Below are 18,278 nucleotides of genomic sequence, written 5' to 3' on the forward strand. Positions count from 1 at the left end.
TATTAAGATGGAGTTTTAACATTGGCCGAAAAGTCCTGGCCCATGGGTTAGTGAGCCAAACCTCATTCTCCATGGTTGGGTAGTCAATAATATAAATATTAAAAAAAAAAAAAAAAAAAAAGATTATTTAGTCTAGTTCTAAAAATATGGTAACTTTTAGAAAGGTACACCGCTTATACTGCTTAAGCATCTGAAAATTTGCACCACTAAAGATATCATGCCTCAAGGCTTCAGAGGTGCCTTGCCTCGCCCATGCGCCAAGGTGAGCACCTGGCTCGCATTTTAATTTTCACAACGCTGGTTGCGTTAGTACGTTTATATAACATAGGTTGATTTTGTGTGATTTTGAAATGATTCCAACTTATCTTCATATAAATCGTCATTTTTTGGGTGTAAATCAGGCCAAACAAAGAGTGGATGAGATACAAGGTCTAAATATGTGGCTAGGATTTTGAAAAGCTGCAAGGAGGCTAGAACTAGATGTAGTCATATGCAGCTGAAGGCTTGCTGTTAGCTTTATGAAGCTTGAATTCTTCTGTTTCATTCAACATTTTATTTGTTCTTCACTTTTAATTCATTACATTTTCAAGACTAGAGTCATAGACTCATAGAAACTAGAGAAAAAAATAAAATAAAATAAAGAAGAAGAAGAAAGAATGTCTACCTAGGAGAATTAAAATATGTATGACTAAAGGAAGCACTCGCTGATATTAACATGGTTTTAAAAATCGAAACGATCAAATAACAAAAATTAGGTCCTGTCCTCAATTTTGTCGGACCGATTTAAGGTTAGTCTAGTCTGATTTTTAAAATAATGGAGATTGGCGCTATCATTCATCATGATATACTAACATCTTAAGTTTATTAATGAAATTCCAATCAGTCTTTCATAAAATAAAAATAAATAAATAAATAAGACCAAACCACTCATTCATCATCTCTTGTTGCTACCATTAGCCATGGTATGGTTGTTACATAGCATTTTTCCTATTTCTTTTGTTGAGAGCGATATGTCTTATGTGTACTTTATACGGATTAGTGTCTATAAATACAAGATATTTTTCATTTTAAAAAAAAAAAAGCTGTCAAGAAGGATAAAATCAAGTTTTAAAAATTCCTTTCATGTTGATAGGGTAAGATCCCTTCTCATGAAACCAATATTCTGGTACGGTAAGACATTTGATATTTAAAAATTAAATAAATGTCAAGAAAATCTAACTAAAAATAAAATGGAATTGAAGAAGATTATTTTTTCCGGGGAATACAGCCAAACATAGTGTTTATCCCACCATATAGTACACATAATAAGATAAATTAAAATACAAATATGATCATCTACTCTACTTATTGGATAAAGTTTAATTTGGTGTTAAATTATTAATTGTGTCAATTTAATTCCTCAACTTCAAAATCAAGTCAACTTTATCTTCCGTTTAAATTTTAGAGTAATTAATTAGTATGGCAAGTGGAGCAAACATTGAAATGCTAATGGAAATTGTAAAATTTTCAAAATAAGTGAATTTTAACTATTAATTCTATTTAAATTCAAATGGAAAGGAGAGATCTCAAAAGTTGATGAATTGAATTGACATAATTAATAGTTGAGGGACCAAATTGAACTGGCTATGTTTTTGAAACTTGCATGAGTTTATTATATTTGTTGTAATTTTTAAAAAGTTGATTTATCCTAAGTTTGCTTTATTGATTCCCTATTATGGTTCATACGGTAACGATCAGTAGATTTTGTTTTTATTTTATGAAAAGTAGATTTTATGTTGATATTGACAAAGGTTTTTTTTTTTTTTTTTTTGGCATTTAACTGATGTTAATGGAAGAATAATGTTTTTTTTCCCCTTTATGTGATAAATAGGGTACTATTTAAACATCTAACTATCACTTTACAATGATTTCTCTTATCATAGGTTAAAATATCAATTGATTTTTGGTTTTGGTGTAGGTGTAGTTAAAACTTAAAACTCTAGAACACATATTATATCATATTTTATTTGTTGAGCCAACCGCAACCAAGAAGAATCATGTTAAATTTTTAAATCCAAATTCTGGTGGGTTCTAGTTAACTCAATTGGTAAAATCTCTGATAGTTGAATAAGAGATCTAAGGTTCAATGCATGTCTACACCAAAAATCGACTGATGTTTTAGTCTGATAATAAAAAAACTATCATCAGGAGCACACGGAAACTCTCAAAAAATTTTAAATCCAAATTTTGATACCTGAGGTCCTGAGTATGGTAGCAATTTAAAAGTTAACTGGATCAAAAAGGTATCTGTGCCTACGAAAACTTAATGGCTTTATTATCAAATGGTTAGTGGGCTGGGCTGGCAACCTCCTATACAGCACACTAGACTTATTCGGTTTACTTAATTGGGTTGGACCGACCATCGCGCGACGAAATTAAGATCGGTTGTTCTGTTCATGAATCATGCGAGTTCTACTTCGACTCTGCAAAGGATTCAGTTTTAAACCCCAACTCCGAATTTGAATAGGATTTGTCAAAAATACCAAGTATAAAAAAAAAAATAGGGGTTTGCTCAGCCAAAAGCCAAAAATTTCAAACTCAAAAATCACAATTCGTTAGCATTACCATTCAGTGTTTTTTCTCTCTCTCTCTCTCTGCGAATGTTATAATTTTGTTTTTGGTTGTTTGTCTGTGTTTCTTCAAGTTCTGTCCTTTTGTTATTAGATTGCTTAAAATTTTAGTCACTTTACTTATTTTTGTTTAAAATTGTTCAGTTCTGGTATAATTGTCTGAGATTTACTCACTGAAAGTTACATAACAGAGTAGGAAGTTAAAGTCTTTGCTAATATATGTTAAAATTTTTGTCACGCTGATATTTAGTATTCCATCTTCTGCAATGTTGGTCTCACATGCTAGGTTGTAATGTTAGTGCTTGGTTAGAACTTAGAAGACTTACCTACATGTTTTACTGCTGTTTTAGCAGATGGTGTACAATCTGTAAAGAATTTAACCAAAATTCTCAACCTGTAAGAAACAAAAAAAATAGAGAAAATACACGTCAAAGAAAGCAATCAAACGCACAAGACAATATTTACGTGGTTCGGCAATTTGCCTACGTCCATAGAGTTGCAGAGATTTCACTATTATTAGGGAAGAAGAAAATACAAGAGTACGGCTACAGTTATTTCTCCTTTTAAAAAACACGGCAACCAACTCACAATAATAAACCCTAATCACCAAAGTCGGTTCCACAATGGGCTAAACAGGTCAAAAAAAATTTCCCGAGGGCGTTGCCCCCAGACCTCCAAAAGGCTTGTCCATGAGCGCTCCATGGACTAAACCTCAATAAATCTCGCATTAAAAACCACGCAATATTATTTGGGTCGGATCGAGTCGGGTCGTCAAATCAAATCAAACAAAACTAGGCTCCACAAAGTCCAACACAATCCGTTTAGTTTGTGAATTAAATTTCTAATATTTTCTTCAAAAAAAAAATTAAAATTAATAAATAAAGCTCCGTTTTGGTATAGTTTTCTAAGATTTATTATCTAAAAGTGTGGTCTTTGCTAACATGTGTTTACATTGTCATGCTCAGTGTGACGAGACAAACAGTTTCTGCAGCATGGATCGGTTAAGTGAATTTCCAGATGAAATTATTATCTACATTCTGTCATTTTTGAAGTTGAAAGAAGCAGCAAGGACTAGTGTCCTCTCTAGAAGGTACCGGGGACATCTGTGGAAATTTGCGTCCAGTAGCTTGGACTTTGATGATTCATTGTTACAATATCTCAGGAAGAAGAGCTTTTTTAAAACTTTACCTGGAATTGACAGGGATAGGTATGTCGGTTGGGTAAATCACGTATTGCAATTGCACCAGGCTCATACCATAGATGGGTTTAAAGTTTGTTTTCCTCTGGATGAGGAGTATAACAAATTGGATATTGACAATTGGATACTTTTTTCATTGAGAAAGAATGTGAAAAGGCTTTCATTGGATTTCAACCCTATTTTTCAGAAGGTGTATAGGGGATATTACACTCTTCCTACTTAGATTCCTCATGGTTATAGCCTTGATTCCCTAACAAACCTCTGTTTGAGTTATGTGGAAGTAACTAGAAAAGTTCTTAATTATATTTTATCTAATTGTCCATATATTGAAGCATTACATGTGGAATCCTCAGCATCTTTAGTGAATTTTGTTAAATATAAATATTATTAGCAATTACCATGTTGTATATGCTAGAATGGATGCAGAAAGGGAAACAAAGAATAGGAATACTGAGAACACGAGGGTTACGTGGTTCAGCCTTGTCGGCCTACATCCACGGAGGAATCCCTTAAGGGCTACATTTTTATTGTGTAAGAGTGTAGTACAATAACCTGTGTTACAATGAGCCATAACATGAATATATATAAGTGACTAAACCCTAAACTTCTAGTACAAGCAGGACTGAGCTTGGGCCTATTACATTAGGCTAATATGTCTAATATATATCTCTAACACCCTCCCTCAAACTTAAGGTGTAAGCTTGATGAAGGCTTGAGGTTGGATAAGCATAAGAAGATCACTAGGAGATGCCGTGAAGAATGCCTTTGAAAAAACCACAATGAAGAATGTGCAAATTTACCAATTTCGGAGTTTCAAATGAAGAAACGGAGTTTGAAATTGGAATCTACACGAAAAACGGAGCAAGATAGGCCTTTCTGGAAATTTTGACTTTTGGTCAAAGGTCAACGCAAAAGTCAAAGTCAACTGGTCCAGGGTCAAAGTCAACAGATACTGGTCCGGGTCGGTTCCAGGTTTTCGGGTTAGGTCACAGATCGGGCAGTAGAGCCGCTGACGGCATCCTATGACCTGTCTCTAACGTGGACTAGGGCTGATGTGGCATTTGCTAACGTCATGAATGACAGCATCACAGATTTCGGCACGTGGAGGAGAAGCCAGAAACCCAGGTAGCGCGTGGGGGCACGTGCAACAGCGGTTGAAAGCCATATTTCTTCCGTAGGCAGATCGGTGGTCGACATGGCCGATAGGACGGCACGTGTGGCCAATGGATGAGCTACACAATAGGAAATTGTGGCAATGCGTGGGAAGGATTCGAAAACGGTGGCAGCACATGTTGGCGCGTGTGAACGCGATAGACGGCCGGACTTCTCGGGTTTTGCAGATCGCCGAGCAATGAGGCCAACATGGCAACGCGTGTGGCTATGATCTAACTAGGTCTCGAGATTTTGGCGGCACGTGGAGACGTTTTGGAGCTGTTAGCGGCGCGTGGTGGGGCGTGAGCTTTTCGTTGATGGCCAAGTTTCTGGGTTTTTATCACGGGAGGTCGTGGAGCACGTCTGTGGTGTTGGTTTCATCAGGCAAAGCAGGGATTTGCACAGATCTGAAAAGTTAAGTCACGGCTTTGCTTGAGTTTGTAGATCTTGGACACAGCACTGAGCCACGGTGGCTGCAAGATGCCGTGGAGTCTAAATCCAGCAAAGAAGCATGCGTGACTTCTAATGGTGATGTGCATGTGATATTCTTCTTTGCTTGCTAGAGATGTTTTGTTTGATGCCAAGAACGAAGTTTGGCTCTGATAGCATGTTAAATATAAATATTATTAGCAATTACCATGTTGTATATGCTAGAGTGAATGCGAAAAGGGAAACATAGAATAGGAATACTGAGAACACAAGGGTTACGTGGTTCAGCCTTATCGGCCTACATCCATGGAGGAATCCCTTAAGGGCTACATCTTTATTGTGTAAGAGTGTAATACAATAACCTGTGTTACAATGAGCCATAACATGAATATATATAAGTGACTAAACCCCTAGACTACTAGTACAAGCAAGACTGAGCTTGGGCCTATTACATTGGGCTAAAGCACTTACAGATATTACGTTGCGACTTTCTAGAAGATATTGAGATTTCCACTGTAAATCTTGTTTCATTCAAATATTTTGGGCTTAAGATAAGCTTGTGTCTTGGGGATGTTCCCAATCTTGTTGATGTGTATGTGGAAGGTCTGTATGCTAGCTATTTCGTGTAGAAATGTTGCCCTATTTCAAGTTGTCTCTCTCAGCTGCAGACAATTGTACTAGACGTGTCTGTTGAGTTTAGTGATAAAAACACTTATAAACAAACACTCATGATCGTTAACTCCATTGTGCTTTTTTCTTCTTTTTTCCCAAACATCAATGTTTGTTTATATGAATGTGCTCATTTTTCTTGGTTTAATTTTTCAGAGGTTCCCTAAATTTCCAGAGTTAAGAAACCTCAGGCAATTAACATTGATTGTATCTTCATATCTTGCCAACAATCTCCTTTGTTGCACTTCCATGCTGAAGGCATCTCCCTTTTTGCATAAATTTACACTTGAGGTAAATATTGTTTTTATTTATAATTTTGGAGTTATGGAATTTATTGTTCAGAGATTTTTATAAGGTTTATTTGCACTTGAGCTTAGCACTTCGTTGTCTTTTTCTTCACGTTTTGTAAAGCATATTTGCTGAAATGTTTTTGTAGTTTGACAAGCTGAGCTATTAGATGGTAAATAACTTCCAATTAAAAAAAAAAAAAAAAGGAGTATGATGGATCTTTGAAATAATAATCTAATAAAAATTTGTTTAGTGGTGTAACTTAACCAAAGAGTCTAGTGGTAGCTTGATACGGATCTTATATGCGTTTGTGTGTGTGTGTTCTTCCACCCTTATTGTGTCTATTGTGATGCATCTTCGGTTGAAGTACAATTATTTAACTCTGTCTACCTGTTGGAGAAAGTCATGAATTTGGAGTGGAATTGTTGAGGCTTAGTTGATTATTGCTCCTTTCTCATTTATTAGCCCTTTAATTATTATATAATTGTAAGAATCTTTCTTTGTCTTTATCTTTTATTTCTTTAAATATTTCTAACTTCTAATTTCCCCCCAAGTCAAACTGGTGCTTGTTGCAAACTAAATTTCTATGTGATTTAAGATATATTTTTCATTATTTGAAAACAAGTTAAATCACTACAAACAGCTTGATTTTTTTCAACATATTTTTATCCACAGTCACTAAAAATTGTTGATAGAAGCTTCTATTTTCTACAGTTATGCACAACCGTGGAGGCATTGAGTAAATTTAAAGAAATTAGCATACTTATTTCAACAGTTATGCACAACTGTTGAGGTAAGTGTTAAAAATAAAGGGGCTCCCTTTCCCAGTGTTTTTTTTCCCTCTAAAATTTCACTTTTAGCACCGTAAAAAGAGTCTAAAAATACTTAAATTGGGAAAAATTTTACCAACGGGTTGATGAATGTCGAAAAAAAAATTAGATATTTTATCAACAATTTTGTAAATGTAGAAAATCAGTAACACCAGGAAGCTACAGCTTACAAGCCAAAGAATTCTCACTTTCTATCTCTCTCTCTAAAATTCTCTCTCTTATTCTCACACACACATACAAATGCAAACGTTTTTTCTTTTTTCACAGTGGCATTTGTTTCCCACTCTCTTCCTCTCTCTCTCTCACAGAAAAACCTAATTCCATTTTTCCCGTATGGTAGATCGATTTCCTTCGATTTTGGCTATTCGGATGGAAAATTTCTCAAATCTTGAGGCTTCGGTAAGTTATTTTCTATATCTATTTGTGTTTTGTAGTTCTACTTCTTTTTTTCAATGTTTGAGAGTCTCTGTATTTGATTGAGAACCTAAAGCACTTGGAGAATTTTGAATTTTGTGGTTTTTGTTTGAATTTTTTCTTGAATAGAGCATTGAATTAGAAATGCTATGCCAAACTTGGATATGGGAAGAATAGATGGGTGAAAATTAAGGCTTACATGAAAATTAGGGCTTGAATTGGATGTTAGGGTGATGAGGTAATCAAACTTGTTGAAACTAAGATCAAACTTGGTAAAATCACCATTTTAATAGTTTTTCTTTATTTATTTTTAATACTGAGATTGAGGTGCATGATTCTGGATTTAAAAAATTTTATTTATTTTGAATAATTGTTTTAATTTTTGCCTATCATGATGCTCTTACTCAGCTCATTCTAATGATTTTTGGAATTGTACTTTGTTACAAATCAACTTGTTCTTTTAAGTTTCAAATCTATATTGTTGGATTTCTCATTGGTCACATAATATAGATTTAAGATATCGGCATCATGTTCAAGAATAAAGACAAGAAGTTTGTTTAAATCCAATATTTAAGAAGGGGTGCAATTTGACTTGTATAAAAATAAAAAAGATGAGGTGCAATTTGTCCAGTATGTCGTCCTTAGAAATTGCTAGTTGTATCTATCTGTCAAAATTCAAATGCTTGAATAAGTATAAATTAAAAAATGGCTTGAATGAGTAAAAAATTGTTGGTTATGTAGATCTAGAACTCTGGTGAATGTACAAAATTTAAGTTGAAGGCTTTAGAAGTTGATCTTGAAGCTTAAGGATGATGGGTGCTTGAGTTCATCCTCAGTAAATTGAGGTTCTTAGAAGACCCTTTTTCTGTATATCAATTTTTACACTGTTTGCATTTTACTTATTTAGTAGTGAAGGCTCTAATTGTTGCATGATAACATTATAGTCATATCAGAAAAGAAAGTTTTTTTTCCTTTTTTTTTTTTTTTTTGGATTAGCAAAGAGAGAAAAGATATTTTGGTTTTAATTTTAGCTTGCTCACCATTACATGGGTCAAGGATTTAGTGTTGGGATTGATGATTTGGCTAATCAATGCCTCTGTAAGGTTGATATAAAGCCATGGTTGTACTCTAAAAAAAAAAAAAAAAGTGTCTCAGAATTTAGAAGTGGATTCTAGTAAAATTGAGATTTGCTGGAACTTAACTAATGCTAAATTTGGTTATGGGCCAGAGCCAGTGGAGGGATTTTATTAACTTGGTCTTACTCTCAGCAATTTAGAGATTACCAATCACAAGGTCTTGCTTTCTCACTTTTTTTTTTTTTTTTTTTTTTTTGAGAATGAGCTTTCTCACTTATTTTGTATGCTCTGTTTAAACTCAGTTCATCAAAATTTTGTAGTTTATTTTTTAAAAAAGGTCTAAACTTTCCTGAGATTCTCTTGTGGGATTTCTTTTTTTATTGTTTTCCTTTTCCAGTCTGCCCTTACAGTAGAGTCATTCCCAATAACCAAAAATCTTAGTGATGGAGTATACTCTGTTTCAACATGTAAACAAGGTGCAATTGAAGGAGTTGTTATTGCAACTGGAGTACATACCTTATTTGAAAAGGCAATTCATCTTGTGGAAACTACTACAATCGATGGACATTTTTAGCAGGTAATTTCAATATATTATTTTGGATGAAAGTTTCACTTAGAATCTCAAAGGCTGGTAGAATGTTTGAGCTGTAATATTTCTAAACAGTTTCATCTTTTTTGCTTGGAGGTAATGGGGTAATGATAGGTAACAATGTGAAAGAGTTTTGCACTTGTTTTGTGAGAATCTGTCAATGTTTGGGTATTTGATGAGTTACCATTTGCCTTGATCATTCAGGTCATAATTGCAATAGGAAACTTCAGTATTTGCTCGATTGCCATTGGGCTGGTAATAGAAATCATTGTCATATATGGGATTCATCACAGGGGTAATCATGTTGGGGTAGATAAGCTTCTTATGAGAAAGATGTTTATGTGCCAAACAATTCTGAGTGGACCCTTAACATATAAACAATATCTCATCTAAAATCCTTCTCAATTGTTGGGTATGTTACTAGATGAAACATTTTGTAGTTTTTGTCATAATGGTTACTCCTGCTTAGTTGGGTACTTCTTCTTCTTCAATGCCATCTTTGCTGCCACCACATCCAAGCTCACCACTAGTGTATCCAGATTTATATGGCAAGCTTTGAAAAATGGCTAAGGTTCAAGTACTTAAAATAGAGATTGGCTCTGTTGAGGTCAGTTTACTAGATAAAACATTTTGTAGTTTGTGTGCTAATGGTTACTCCTACATAGTTGGGTAGTTCTTCTCGGTACAATCTTTGCTGCCACTACATCCAAGATCACCATCAACTTATTCAGATTTGTACGGCAAGCTCTGGGAAATGGCTAAGGTTCAAGTACTTAAAAGTACTCTCCAAATACTTTTTAGTGTACAAGGATTTTAAGTGTACTATTCAACAAATGTTTTGTGTAGCATGTAGTGATTCCTATTTCAAATTTAAGAATGTAAATGGCAGTAGGCAGAGTAGTTGAGTTGTGTTGATTTGTACTGTTTGTTTCATTGTGTTAAAAAAAGAGTAGTTTATTGATTGTTGTAATTCAATTTGGAATTGCACAATTGTGTTTATGTTTATATTTTGAATTAGATTATTAAATTTTGATAAATGTGAAAGAGCATATCCAATTTTTTTTATAAAGAAAATGCTTATTTCAACGTTTGCAAACCGTTGAAATTTGTCTCAAGATACCCATATTTCGACGTTTCTTAACCGTCGATAAAAGTATAACATTTTTTTCAACGGTTGCATAGGCCGTAGAAAAACATTCTCGACATAGTTTTTAATGGCGGTTTTCGACGGTCATTTCAACAGTCGAAAATAGTATTTTCGACGGTTTCTAGTACTATTTTCAATGGTTTCAACCGTTGAAAATAACCAAATTTCTTGTAGTGAATGTTCTAATGTTTTCTGCAAAACTAATTCAGTACACAATACTATTTTCGACGGTTTCTAGTACTATTTTCAATGCTTTCAACCGTTGAAAATAACCAAATTTCTTGTAGTGAATGTTCTAATGTTTTCTCAAAACTAATTCAGTACACAATGAAGTTGCTAGTTGTGGATCACAGAATCTCTCTCCCTTGTATTTTTTGAGCATTCACTGCAAAAAATTAGTCCATTCTTTATTGGATAGAATTCAGTATAAAAGATAAACATGATAACCCTATTTTACTTGTAAAAAAAAATAATAATTAATAAAAAAAAACCATGATAAACCTACTTCAAGTGCTGTTTTGTTTTTTCTCCACAAAAAAAAAAAAAAAAAAAAAAAAAAAAAAAAAAGTGCTGTTTTGTTTTCAGTTTTTTTGTTACTTTTGTTGGGTGGAATGCAATAGGTGTAGATGCATGTGGATTAGAAAAGCTAGTTTTGTCGATATGAGTAGCTCTAGCACTTGGCTTTCCAGATTGAAGCTGCAACTGGTTGGCTCCGTAGACATTGGTAGAATGGGTTTTATTTAGAAAGAAGCCCATTTCAAGCGTTACAGAACCTACAAGGCTACAACAGTCTCAGCACAGGAGACAACCTACTCTTTTTTTTTTTTTGATAAGTAGGACTGTAGGAGACAACCTACTTCTATTAAACAAATAAGGAAGAATAATAAAGTAGTGGACCTATAACAAGTGCCAAGTCATTATTTCTCTGCTATTTTTAGCTATCGGTGATAATTGTCATACCAATATTCCAGTAGTTTTTTTAACATTCTATCTTTTAACTAGCCTAACACTGCAATTTCTTCCTTGTGACAGTTGATAGGGCTAGATAATGCCCTTGGCACAATAAAGGAGCAGAAGGCTAAATATCCACACCAATGCCTCAAGATGCTTGAATTGATTGGATTTGTGGGTGGTACACTTGACGTGGAGCTTGCCCTAGACGTACTCAACAATGCTTTGTCATTGGAGACGATAATTATTGATACGCGAATTCCATTTGGGAAGCATATTAGTGATCCTGAGAAGAAATTAACTGCTATAGCTAGAGCCAGGCAACTAGAAACAACTTTACCACCAGGGATTAAAATGGTGATAGTGTAAATGTGTTGTGAAATATAAACCTTTATGTATTCATGGAGTAAGCTTAGGGTGAATGTAACTGTTAAGCTGTATTTTCTTTTCGTGTGTTACAAAAAATCTTTAATTATTTGCTTTTTACGTATTTAAAAAAAAAAAAAATGAGTAACCAAATTTTTTAAAAGTTTAAAAAATAATTAAATCCTAAAAAATAACCAAGTGGAAAATGTGCCATAGTGCATGTAATCCTATTATTACACCATCCATTTTGCAGTTTGAATCATGAACAATGACATGGGGTATTTTTTTTTTTTTTTTAATAAATAATATCACCTGTATAATAAGAAGTAGTAAAATTCACTCCTCTCCCATAATGCTAGTAACACATTAGTATTCATCTATTGGATAATGTTCTCTTTGTTAGTGTTACATCTACCAGGGTAGTGATTCATAAGACTATTCTGATTAATATCTAGCTTTTCTAGTGATTTGGAATAATTCTAGCGAGTATTATTTTGAATTAACTTTAGAGAGAAGTATCTCAACTATGGGGATTGGCAAGTGGAGGAGAAAATCAGGACAATTACACTTTAGATTGGAAGGATTGCTTGGATCCTTTATATTCCATTCTTTCTCTAGGCTGAGAACTCTTTTGGCTTGTAATCTGTGCAAACATTACATTCAAGATAGAAAAAGAAGAGACATTTTTTTTTTTGGTAGAAAGAAAACTGCATTAACGAAACAACTAAGGGGGAGGGGGAGGTTCAGTGATGGTTCTGTTATAATACAGTCCAACTTTGTCTGAGCTTAAGAGCTCCAAAAGATCCACAAGCGGATCATGGTACAAAATAAAAGTCCTATCTTGAGTAGTTCCTATCCGAGCCAAGAGATTAGCACACGAGTTGGCTTCACTAGAAGAGACATTTAAATCTTGTAACTACTACGAACATCAATTGCGCCCACCATGTTTGGAATCAGTGGTGAAAGGGAGAACAATACCACTAGCCCGTTTCTCGATGAGAGTGAGCAAGGCATCAGAATTGCACAAGATGTGCACCAAGGTTGTCAAAATTGGGATTCTACATATGATCGTTAAAGGTAGGTGGGATCGTAGATCGTAAGATTGGATCGTGATTCGTAAGATCTTACATATTTTCATATTTATAGCAAAAAACACATTGATAATGGCTTTGTATGTTGAATAATCATGTAAATTATAAATTCATCCATAAGAAAACTTAAATTTGCATCATATGATGTAATTTGCATGTCATACATCACTAAGTCTATACTAACGAAACAAATATATTTAAGTTTTAACCCAATGTATCTAAAAAGTTCAATACATGTTTAATTAGCAACCAAATACCAAAATATTTATCAAAACATATAAAAAATATTTTCAAAATTCTAAGTTCCAAGTTTGAAATCCAAAATAAGTTAGCACTAAGTCTATACTAACGAAACAAATATATTTAAGTTTTAACCCAATGTATCTAAAAAGTTCAATACATGTTTAATTAGCAACCAAATACCAAAATATTTATCAAAACATATAGAAAATATTTTCCAAATTCTAAGTTCCAAGTTTGAAATCCAAAATAAGTTAGCAAATGGAAACTAACTAACTACAATATGAAATCCAAAAGCAAGATGAATATTAAGATGAAGTAAACATTTAATTATTCTCATTCTAAGATTCTTATAACCACCATCCTAAATTCCTAATCATCATCATTCATTTGTTCATCTATGTAGACATTATATATTTGTATATTAGAGCTGCAAAAGATATCAAAATACAATTTCACACTCAACTATTCAAGTTATACTACTCAGCAACAATTAAAGAGCATGCTTAAAAAAATCAATCAATCAATATACAAATACAAGCATAACTGATAAAATTATATAAAAAAAAATATTTTAGTAATACTAGAACACAAATTAGTATATTGATCAAATAAATTTAACAACGTTAGAGCTTAAAAGGCAGCAAAACCAACATCAAATTCTTCATTTAGAAATGATGAAGCATTCTTTCATTTTGATTACAAGTGAACTAGAAACTAGAAAACATTTGTTTAGGTTAACATAATTTTATAAAATAAAAAATAAAAAGTCATACCATCAGAACATGAAAAAATAAAAGCCCTCAAAACTTCATCAAAACAAAAAATTTATCCCATAAAAAAAATAAAAAAAAATAAAAAAAAACAAAACCAAAAATTTATGTTTTTGGTAGAATCGGTAGGATCCCATATGATCCTACCATTTTTACGATCTTTGTGCAATCCTAAACGTTTTGGTAAGATGGGATCGTAAAATCATGCGATCCTACAATCCAGATTGGAATTTTGACAACCATGATGTGCACAGCCTTGGTAAATGGACGAACGACATGGATGATTTCCAAAGCAATGAAATCATCCATGTGCTGAATTGGCATTGTGCATGGTGAATCCCGGAGTAGCTCAACGTACAAACAAATGTTAGCCACTTGCTAAGTAACGCTTCTCCACAGAGAAAACTAGAGCACTCCTCTTCTTAAGAAACCCCAAATTCTATGCCCGCCCCTTCTTCACCACATGTTTCAACCTCTTCACATTATTGATCAAGAGGCGCTTAGGCATCCTAAGACCCAAACCCAAGCTGAGTTTGGCCTTGACAAGCTTCTCGGAGGCCTTATCTCTATCAATCAAATTCTATCTTAGAAACACAATCCACATCATTAACTCTTTCATCCTCCTTTCCTTCTCATACCATGCCAATTTGGCTTTCTATCTGTCAAACCAAATTGGAAAAGGTCTAATTCCATAGCTTGAAATTAATCAATAACAATTTCAATTTATAGAGCAACCAATTCAATTAATCAATAACAATTTCAATTTACAGAGCAATCAATGCAATTAATCAATTTCAATTTCAAATTACAGAGCAATCAATTCAATTAATCAATAACAAATTCAATTTATAGAGCTATCAATTCAATTCAAAAGTCAATATAGAACAAATTTAGTAACTAAAATCAAATCAAATTGAAATTAAGAACAACAAAATTAATTTACAAAACTCACTCACCCTCGAAGAGTCTCTGATAGGACTCATTCTTGATTTTCTTTAGCTGCTTTCGCACCGAACCCGCAACAGGAAGAACCTCAAAAATCATGTTCGCACGTTCTTTCACCACGTCGAAAATCGCCTGGGGAATCACCATTGCAGTGCAAAGAGATTGACGAGTTGTGAAATTTGGGAAACGAATGAAGAGAGAGAGAGAGAGAGAGACAGAGTGTGAGTGAGAGAGTCTGAGTGAAAGAGAGAGGAATATAAATAAAAAGAATTGAAAAATTGTTTAGAAAGGCGGGAATTGTAAATTGGAATGCGATCTTACACGTTGGATTGATCCAACGGATCAAAGGGAGTGAAATTTGTCATGCCACGTCATTGATTCGCATGAAATCCAACGCGGGTTTTCGAGGAGTCAGAGCATGTGAGCAAGTTTTGAAATTATTGCGAATTTTGACGGTTGAGAGATTTTGGGGAGTGTGTTAGAGAGTGACTGTAAAATGTTAATTCAAACCAATTCTATCATGCAATCAACCTATTCTATCACGTCACAATTTAGTAATTACCAATTGGTAACTCTCCAAAGTATAGGAATAGTTAGTATAGAAAGGCGGGAATTGTAAATTGGAATGCGATCTTACGCATTGGATTGATCCAACGGATCAAAGGGAGTGAAATTTGTCATGTCACGCCATTGATTCGTGTGAAATCCAATGCATGTTTTCGAGGAGGCAGAGCATGTGAGCATGTTTTGAAATTATTGCGAATTTTGATGGTTGAGAGATTTTGGGGAGTGTGTTAGAGAGGGACGGTAAAATGTTAATCCAAACCAATTCTATCATGCAATCAACCTATTCTATCACGTTACAATTTCGTAATTACCAATTGGTAACTCTTCAAAGTATAGGAATAGTTAGTATAGGAATATGTTTCACCCTCTCTAGTATAGGAATAACTTGTATTAAGGGGAACTATTGGGGAAGAAAATTTCAATCATCTCCTAAGTCTCTCCTAATCCACTAATCATGCCCAAATGTCTCTATATATTATGGTCATACATCAAAGCCAATCAAAGCAAATTCTTAAAATATAGGTCCGATTTCTAGCAAACTTTAGAAAATAGTACCCTTTTCTCACTTATACCACACTTAATAAAATTATTTAAAGATTTGAGACACAGATTTGGTAGCTTTTCGGAAATTGTGGGAATTAAATGGAGAGAGGAAAAAAATCTAAGTCTGAATTTGAGTATGTGAGAGGGAGTGGAATATATAGAAGGAATTAAAAAAAAAAAAAAAAATGAGCGGCAACTCTAAAAAACCGTTGGAACTCCATGTCACCAATCCACGTGAGGGAGGGAAGAAAGGTAAGATTTGAGAAAGTGGGAATTTTTTGGATTGATTGCCGTGAAAAGATATCAGCCAATAAGCATTTAACACGTGGTTCCATAATTGCTTTGGAAATAGATTTCACCATTAACAAAGACCACCAATTCATTATCTCTTGTTATTATTACCATTAATTATTTAACCATGGTATAACTGGAACTTTCTAGCATTTTTTTTTTTTTTTTTTGGCTAAAATGCAAAATTAACCCTTTAAGTTTCTTAACCTTTCATTTTAGTCATTAATTGAATTTTTTTAATTAAAAAAATTTGAAGATAAATCTAAAAAATTGAAAAATTAGCCACAAAATATAACAAAAATGGATGGAAAGCCCTTAATTGAATAAACTTGAAAGTTAGAGGACTGAAATGAACGAAAGCAAAAGTTAGAAGATTGAAATGAAATATAAAGAAACTTAGATGGTTAATTTTGCATTTTAACAATTTTTTTTTTTTTTTAAAGTCTGATTTGTCTTATGTGTATACTTTATTCGGATTGGTGTTTAGTTTTCAAATTTTCATTAATGCAAAGGCTTGTCAAGAAGATTAAAATCATGTTTCATGTGAAGATCTTCTCTAATTTTTTTCAATTTTTTATTTAGATGTAAAACATTTAATATTTAAAAATCAAATAAATACTACTTAAAATGAAAAGGAATTGAATGATTTAATTAAAGGAAATCCTTTCTTGAACTAATAGAACCAAATATAGTGTTTATCCCACCTAATAAAATAAAATAAATTAAGTCAATTTTATGTCCCCATTTAAATTTTAGCCAAATTAATTAGGATGGCAAATGGAGCATACGGTTGAAATGCTAATGGAAATTGTAAGAATTATAAAATCAAGTCAACTTCAACTTCAACTTCAAAAGTCAATTTCATTCTCAAAAAAAAGAAGAAGTCAACTTCAACAAAAAAATTTTTTTATTGAACTTCAACAAATTAATTCTATTTAAATAATAGTGTAGAGTAGATTTAAAGATTGATTTGACTTTTTTTTTTTTTTTTAGAAACAAGACTTTTTCTAAAGTATAGACATAATTAATTTTTGAAGGGACAAAATTAAACTTTACTCAATTGTTAAATGACTCAGTTGAATGAAAAACAGTTGATTTTATCCTACGTTTGCTTTATCGGGTCTTGGATCCAATTGTTTTGTTTTTTAATATAAAGACGCATTGGATGTAATCATATTAGTCAATGGGCCGGGTCGACCATTTATAATGTTATTAGTCTTGACTAAATTCAGATTGGTTGTCGTTGTTCTATTTAAGAATCATGCGAGTTCGATTTCGACTTTGAAAAGGATTCAGTTAACCCGAAGCCCAAATTTGATTAGTATTAGGCAAAAACACCAAATTTTAAAAAAGGGATTTGCTCAGCAAAAGTCGAAAATCTACAAACTCAAAAATCACAATCCGTTAACATTGGCATTCATCTCTCTCTCATATACACAAACACTCGCATGATTGTTAACTCCATTGTGCTTTTTTCTTCTTTGTTAAAAAAAATAAATAGTAATAATTAAAAAATTAGTAAAATCTAAAAAAAAATTAAAAAATAATCTAAAAATTAGTCATATCTATAACAAAATAAATAAATAATTGTAAATAACTATAAGTGTCATACAAAATCTAATATAAATGTAAAGTAAAATTAATATTTTCAAACCTAGTTTAATTTACTCGAACGTGAGATAAAGCATGTCACTGATGGAAGCCTCAAGCCTTGATTGAATGAACCAAAACAACACTATTTTAAGGGTAGTTAACAGACCAATTTAACGGAGGACAAATGGAAGCCTCAATTGAATGAAAGTATTAGAGAATTGAAATAAATTCTTGTGAAACTTAGAATGTGAGTTTTATATTGTAACTTCTTCTTCTTTTTTTTCTTCTTTTTTTCATAATTCGATTGTTACGATTAAGAAGATGGGTTTTGAATAATGTATGTCTCCGTTAAAGATACCAAGAGGTGCAAATAGAGTTACGAGGCTCTTGGCTAATTTTCTTATAACTTGTTTTTACCACATAACCTAGTTTCAAGCATTAAAATCACGTAACGTACACCTAGACACTCTCACAACGTGGTGTTAATGTAGAGATTGAGGATGTAAGGGGGAAAAAC

The 18,278-nt window shown here is 33.0% G+C and overlaps 2 protein-coding genes across 8 annotated transcripts; both read left to right on the top strand.

Annotated features, from left to right (window-relative positions):
• Positions 1-3,550: 3,550 nt before the first annotated feature.
• LOC115964256 (F-box/LRR-repeat protein At3g58900-like) lies at positions 3,551-4,030 on the top strand. Its single transcript, XM_031083608.1, has one exon. It carries the CDS (start codon positions 3,551-3,553, stop codon positions 4,028-4,030), a length of 480 nt encoding a protein of 159 aa, XP_030939468.1.
• Positions 4,031-7,251: 3,221 nt separating this feature from the next.
• Positions 7,252-11,782, top strand: LOC115965954. 7 transcript variants are annotated; one of them, XR_004086231.1, is made up of 3 exons: positions 7,252-7,574; positions 8,818-8,882; positions 9,063-10,229. XR_004086231.1 is itself a non-coding variant. In XM_031085277.1 (3 exons), the coding sequence occupies exons 1-3, from the start codon at positions 7,509-7,511 to the stop codon at positions 10,014-10,016; spliced, it is 264 nt and encodes an 87-aa protein (XP_030941137.1). In that variant the 5' UTR covers positions 7,270-7,508; the 3' UTR covers positions 10,017-10,229. The 7 variants fall into 7 exon arrangements, 2 of the variants coding, with proteins under 2 accessions (XP_030941136.1, XP_030941137.1); XR_004086233.1 differs by lacking the exon at positions 8,818-8,882 and adding an exon at positions 11,434-11,782 and having other exon boundaries at positions 7,266-7,574; positions 9,063-9,242; XM_031085277.1 differs by lacking the exon at positions 8,818-8,882 and having other exon boundaries at positions 7,270-7,574; positions 9,142-9,242; positions 9,920-10,229.
• Positions 11,783-18,278: the final 6,496 nt, after the last annotated feature.

This window comes from Quercus lobata, chromosome 10 (genome assembly GCF_001633185.2).
Source record: "Quercus lobata isolate SW786 chromosome 10, ValleyOak3.0 Primary Assembly, whole genome shotgun sequence".
Lineage (NCBI taxonomy): Eukaryota > Viridiplantae > Streptophyta > Magnoliopsida > Fagales > Fagaceae > Quercus > Quercus lobata.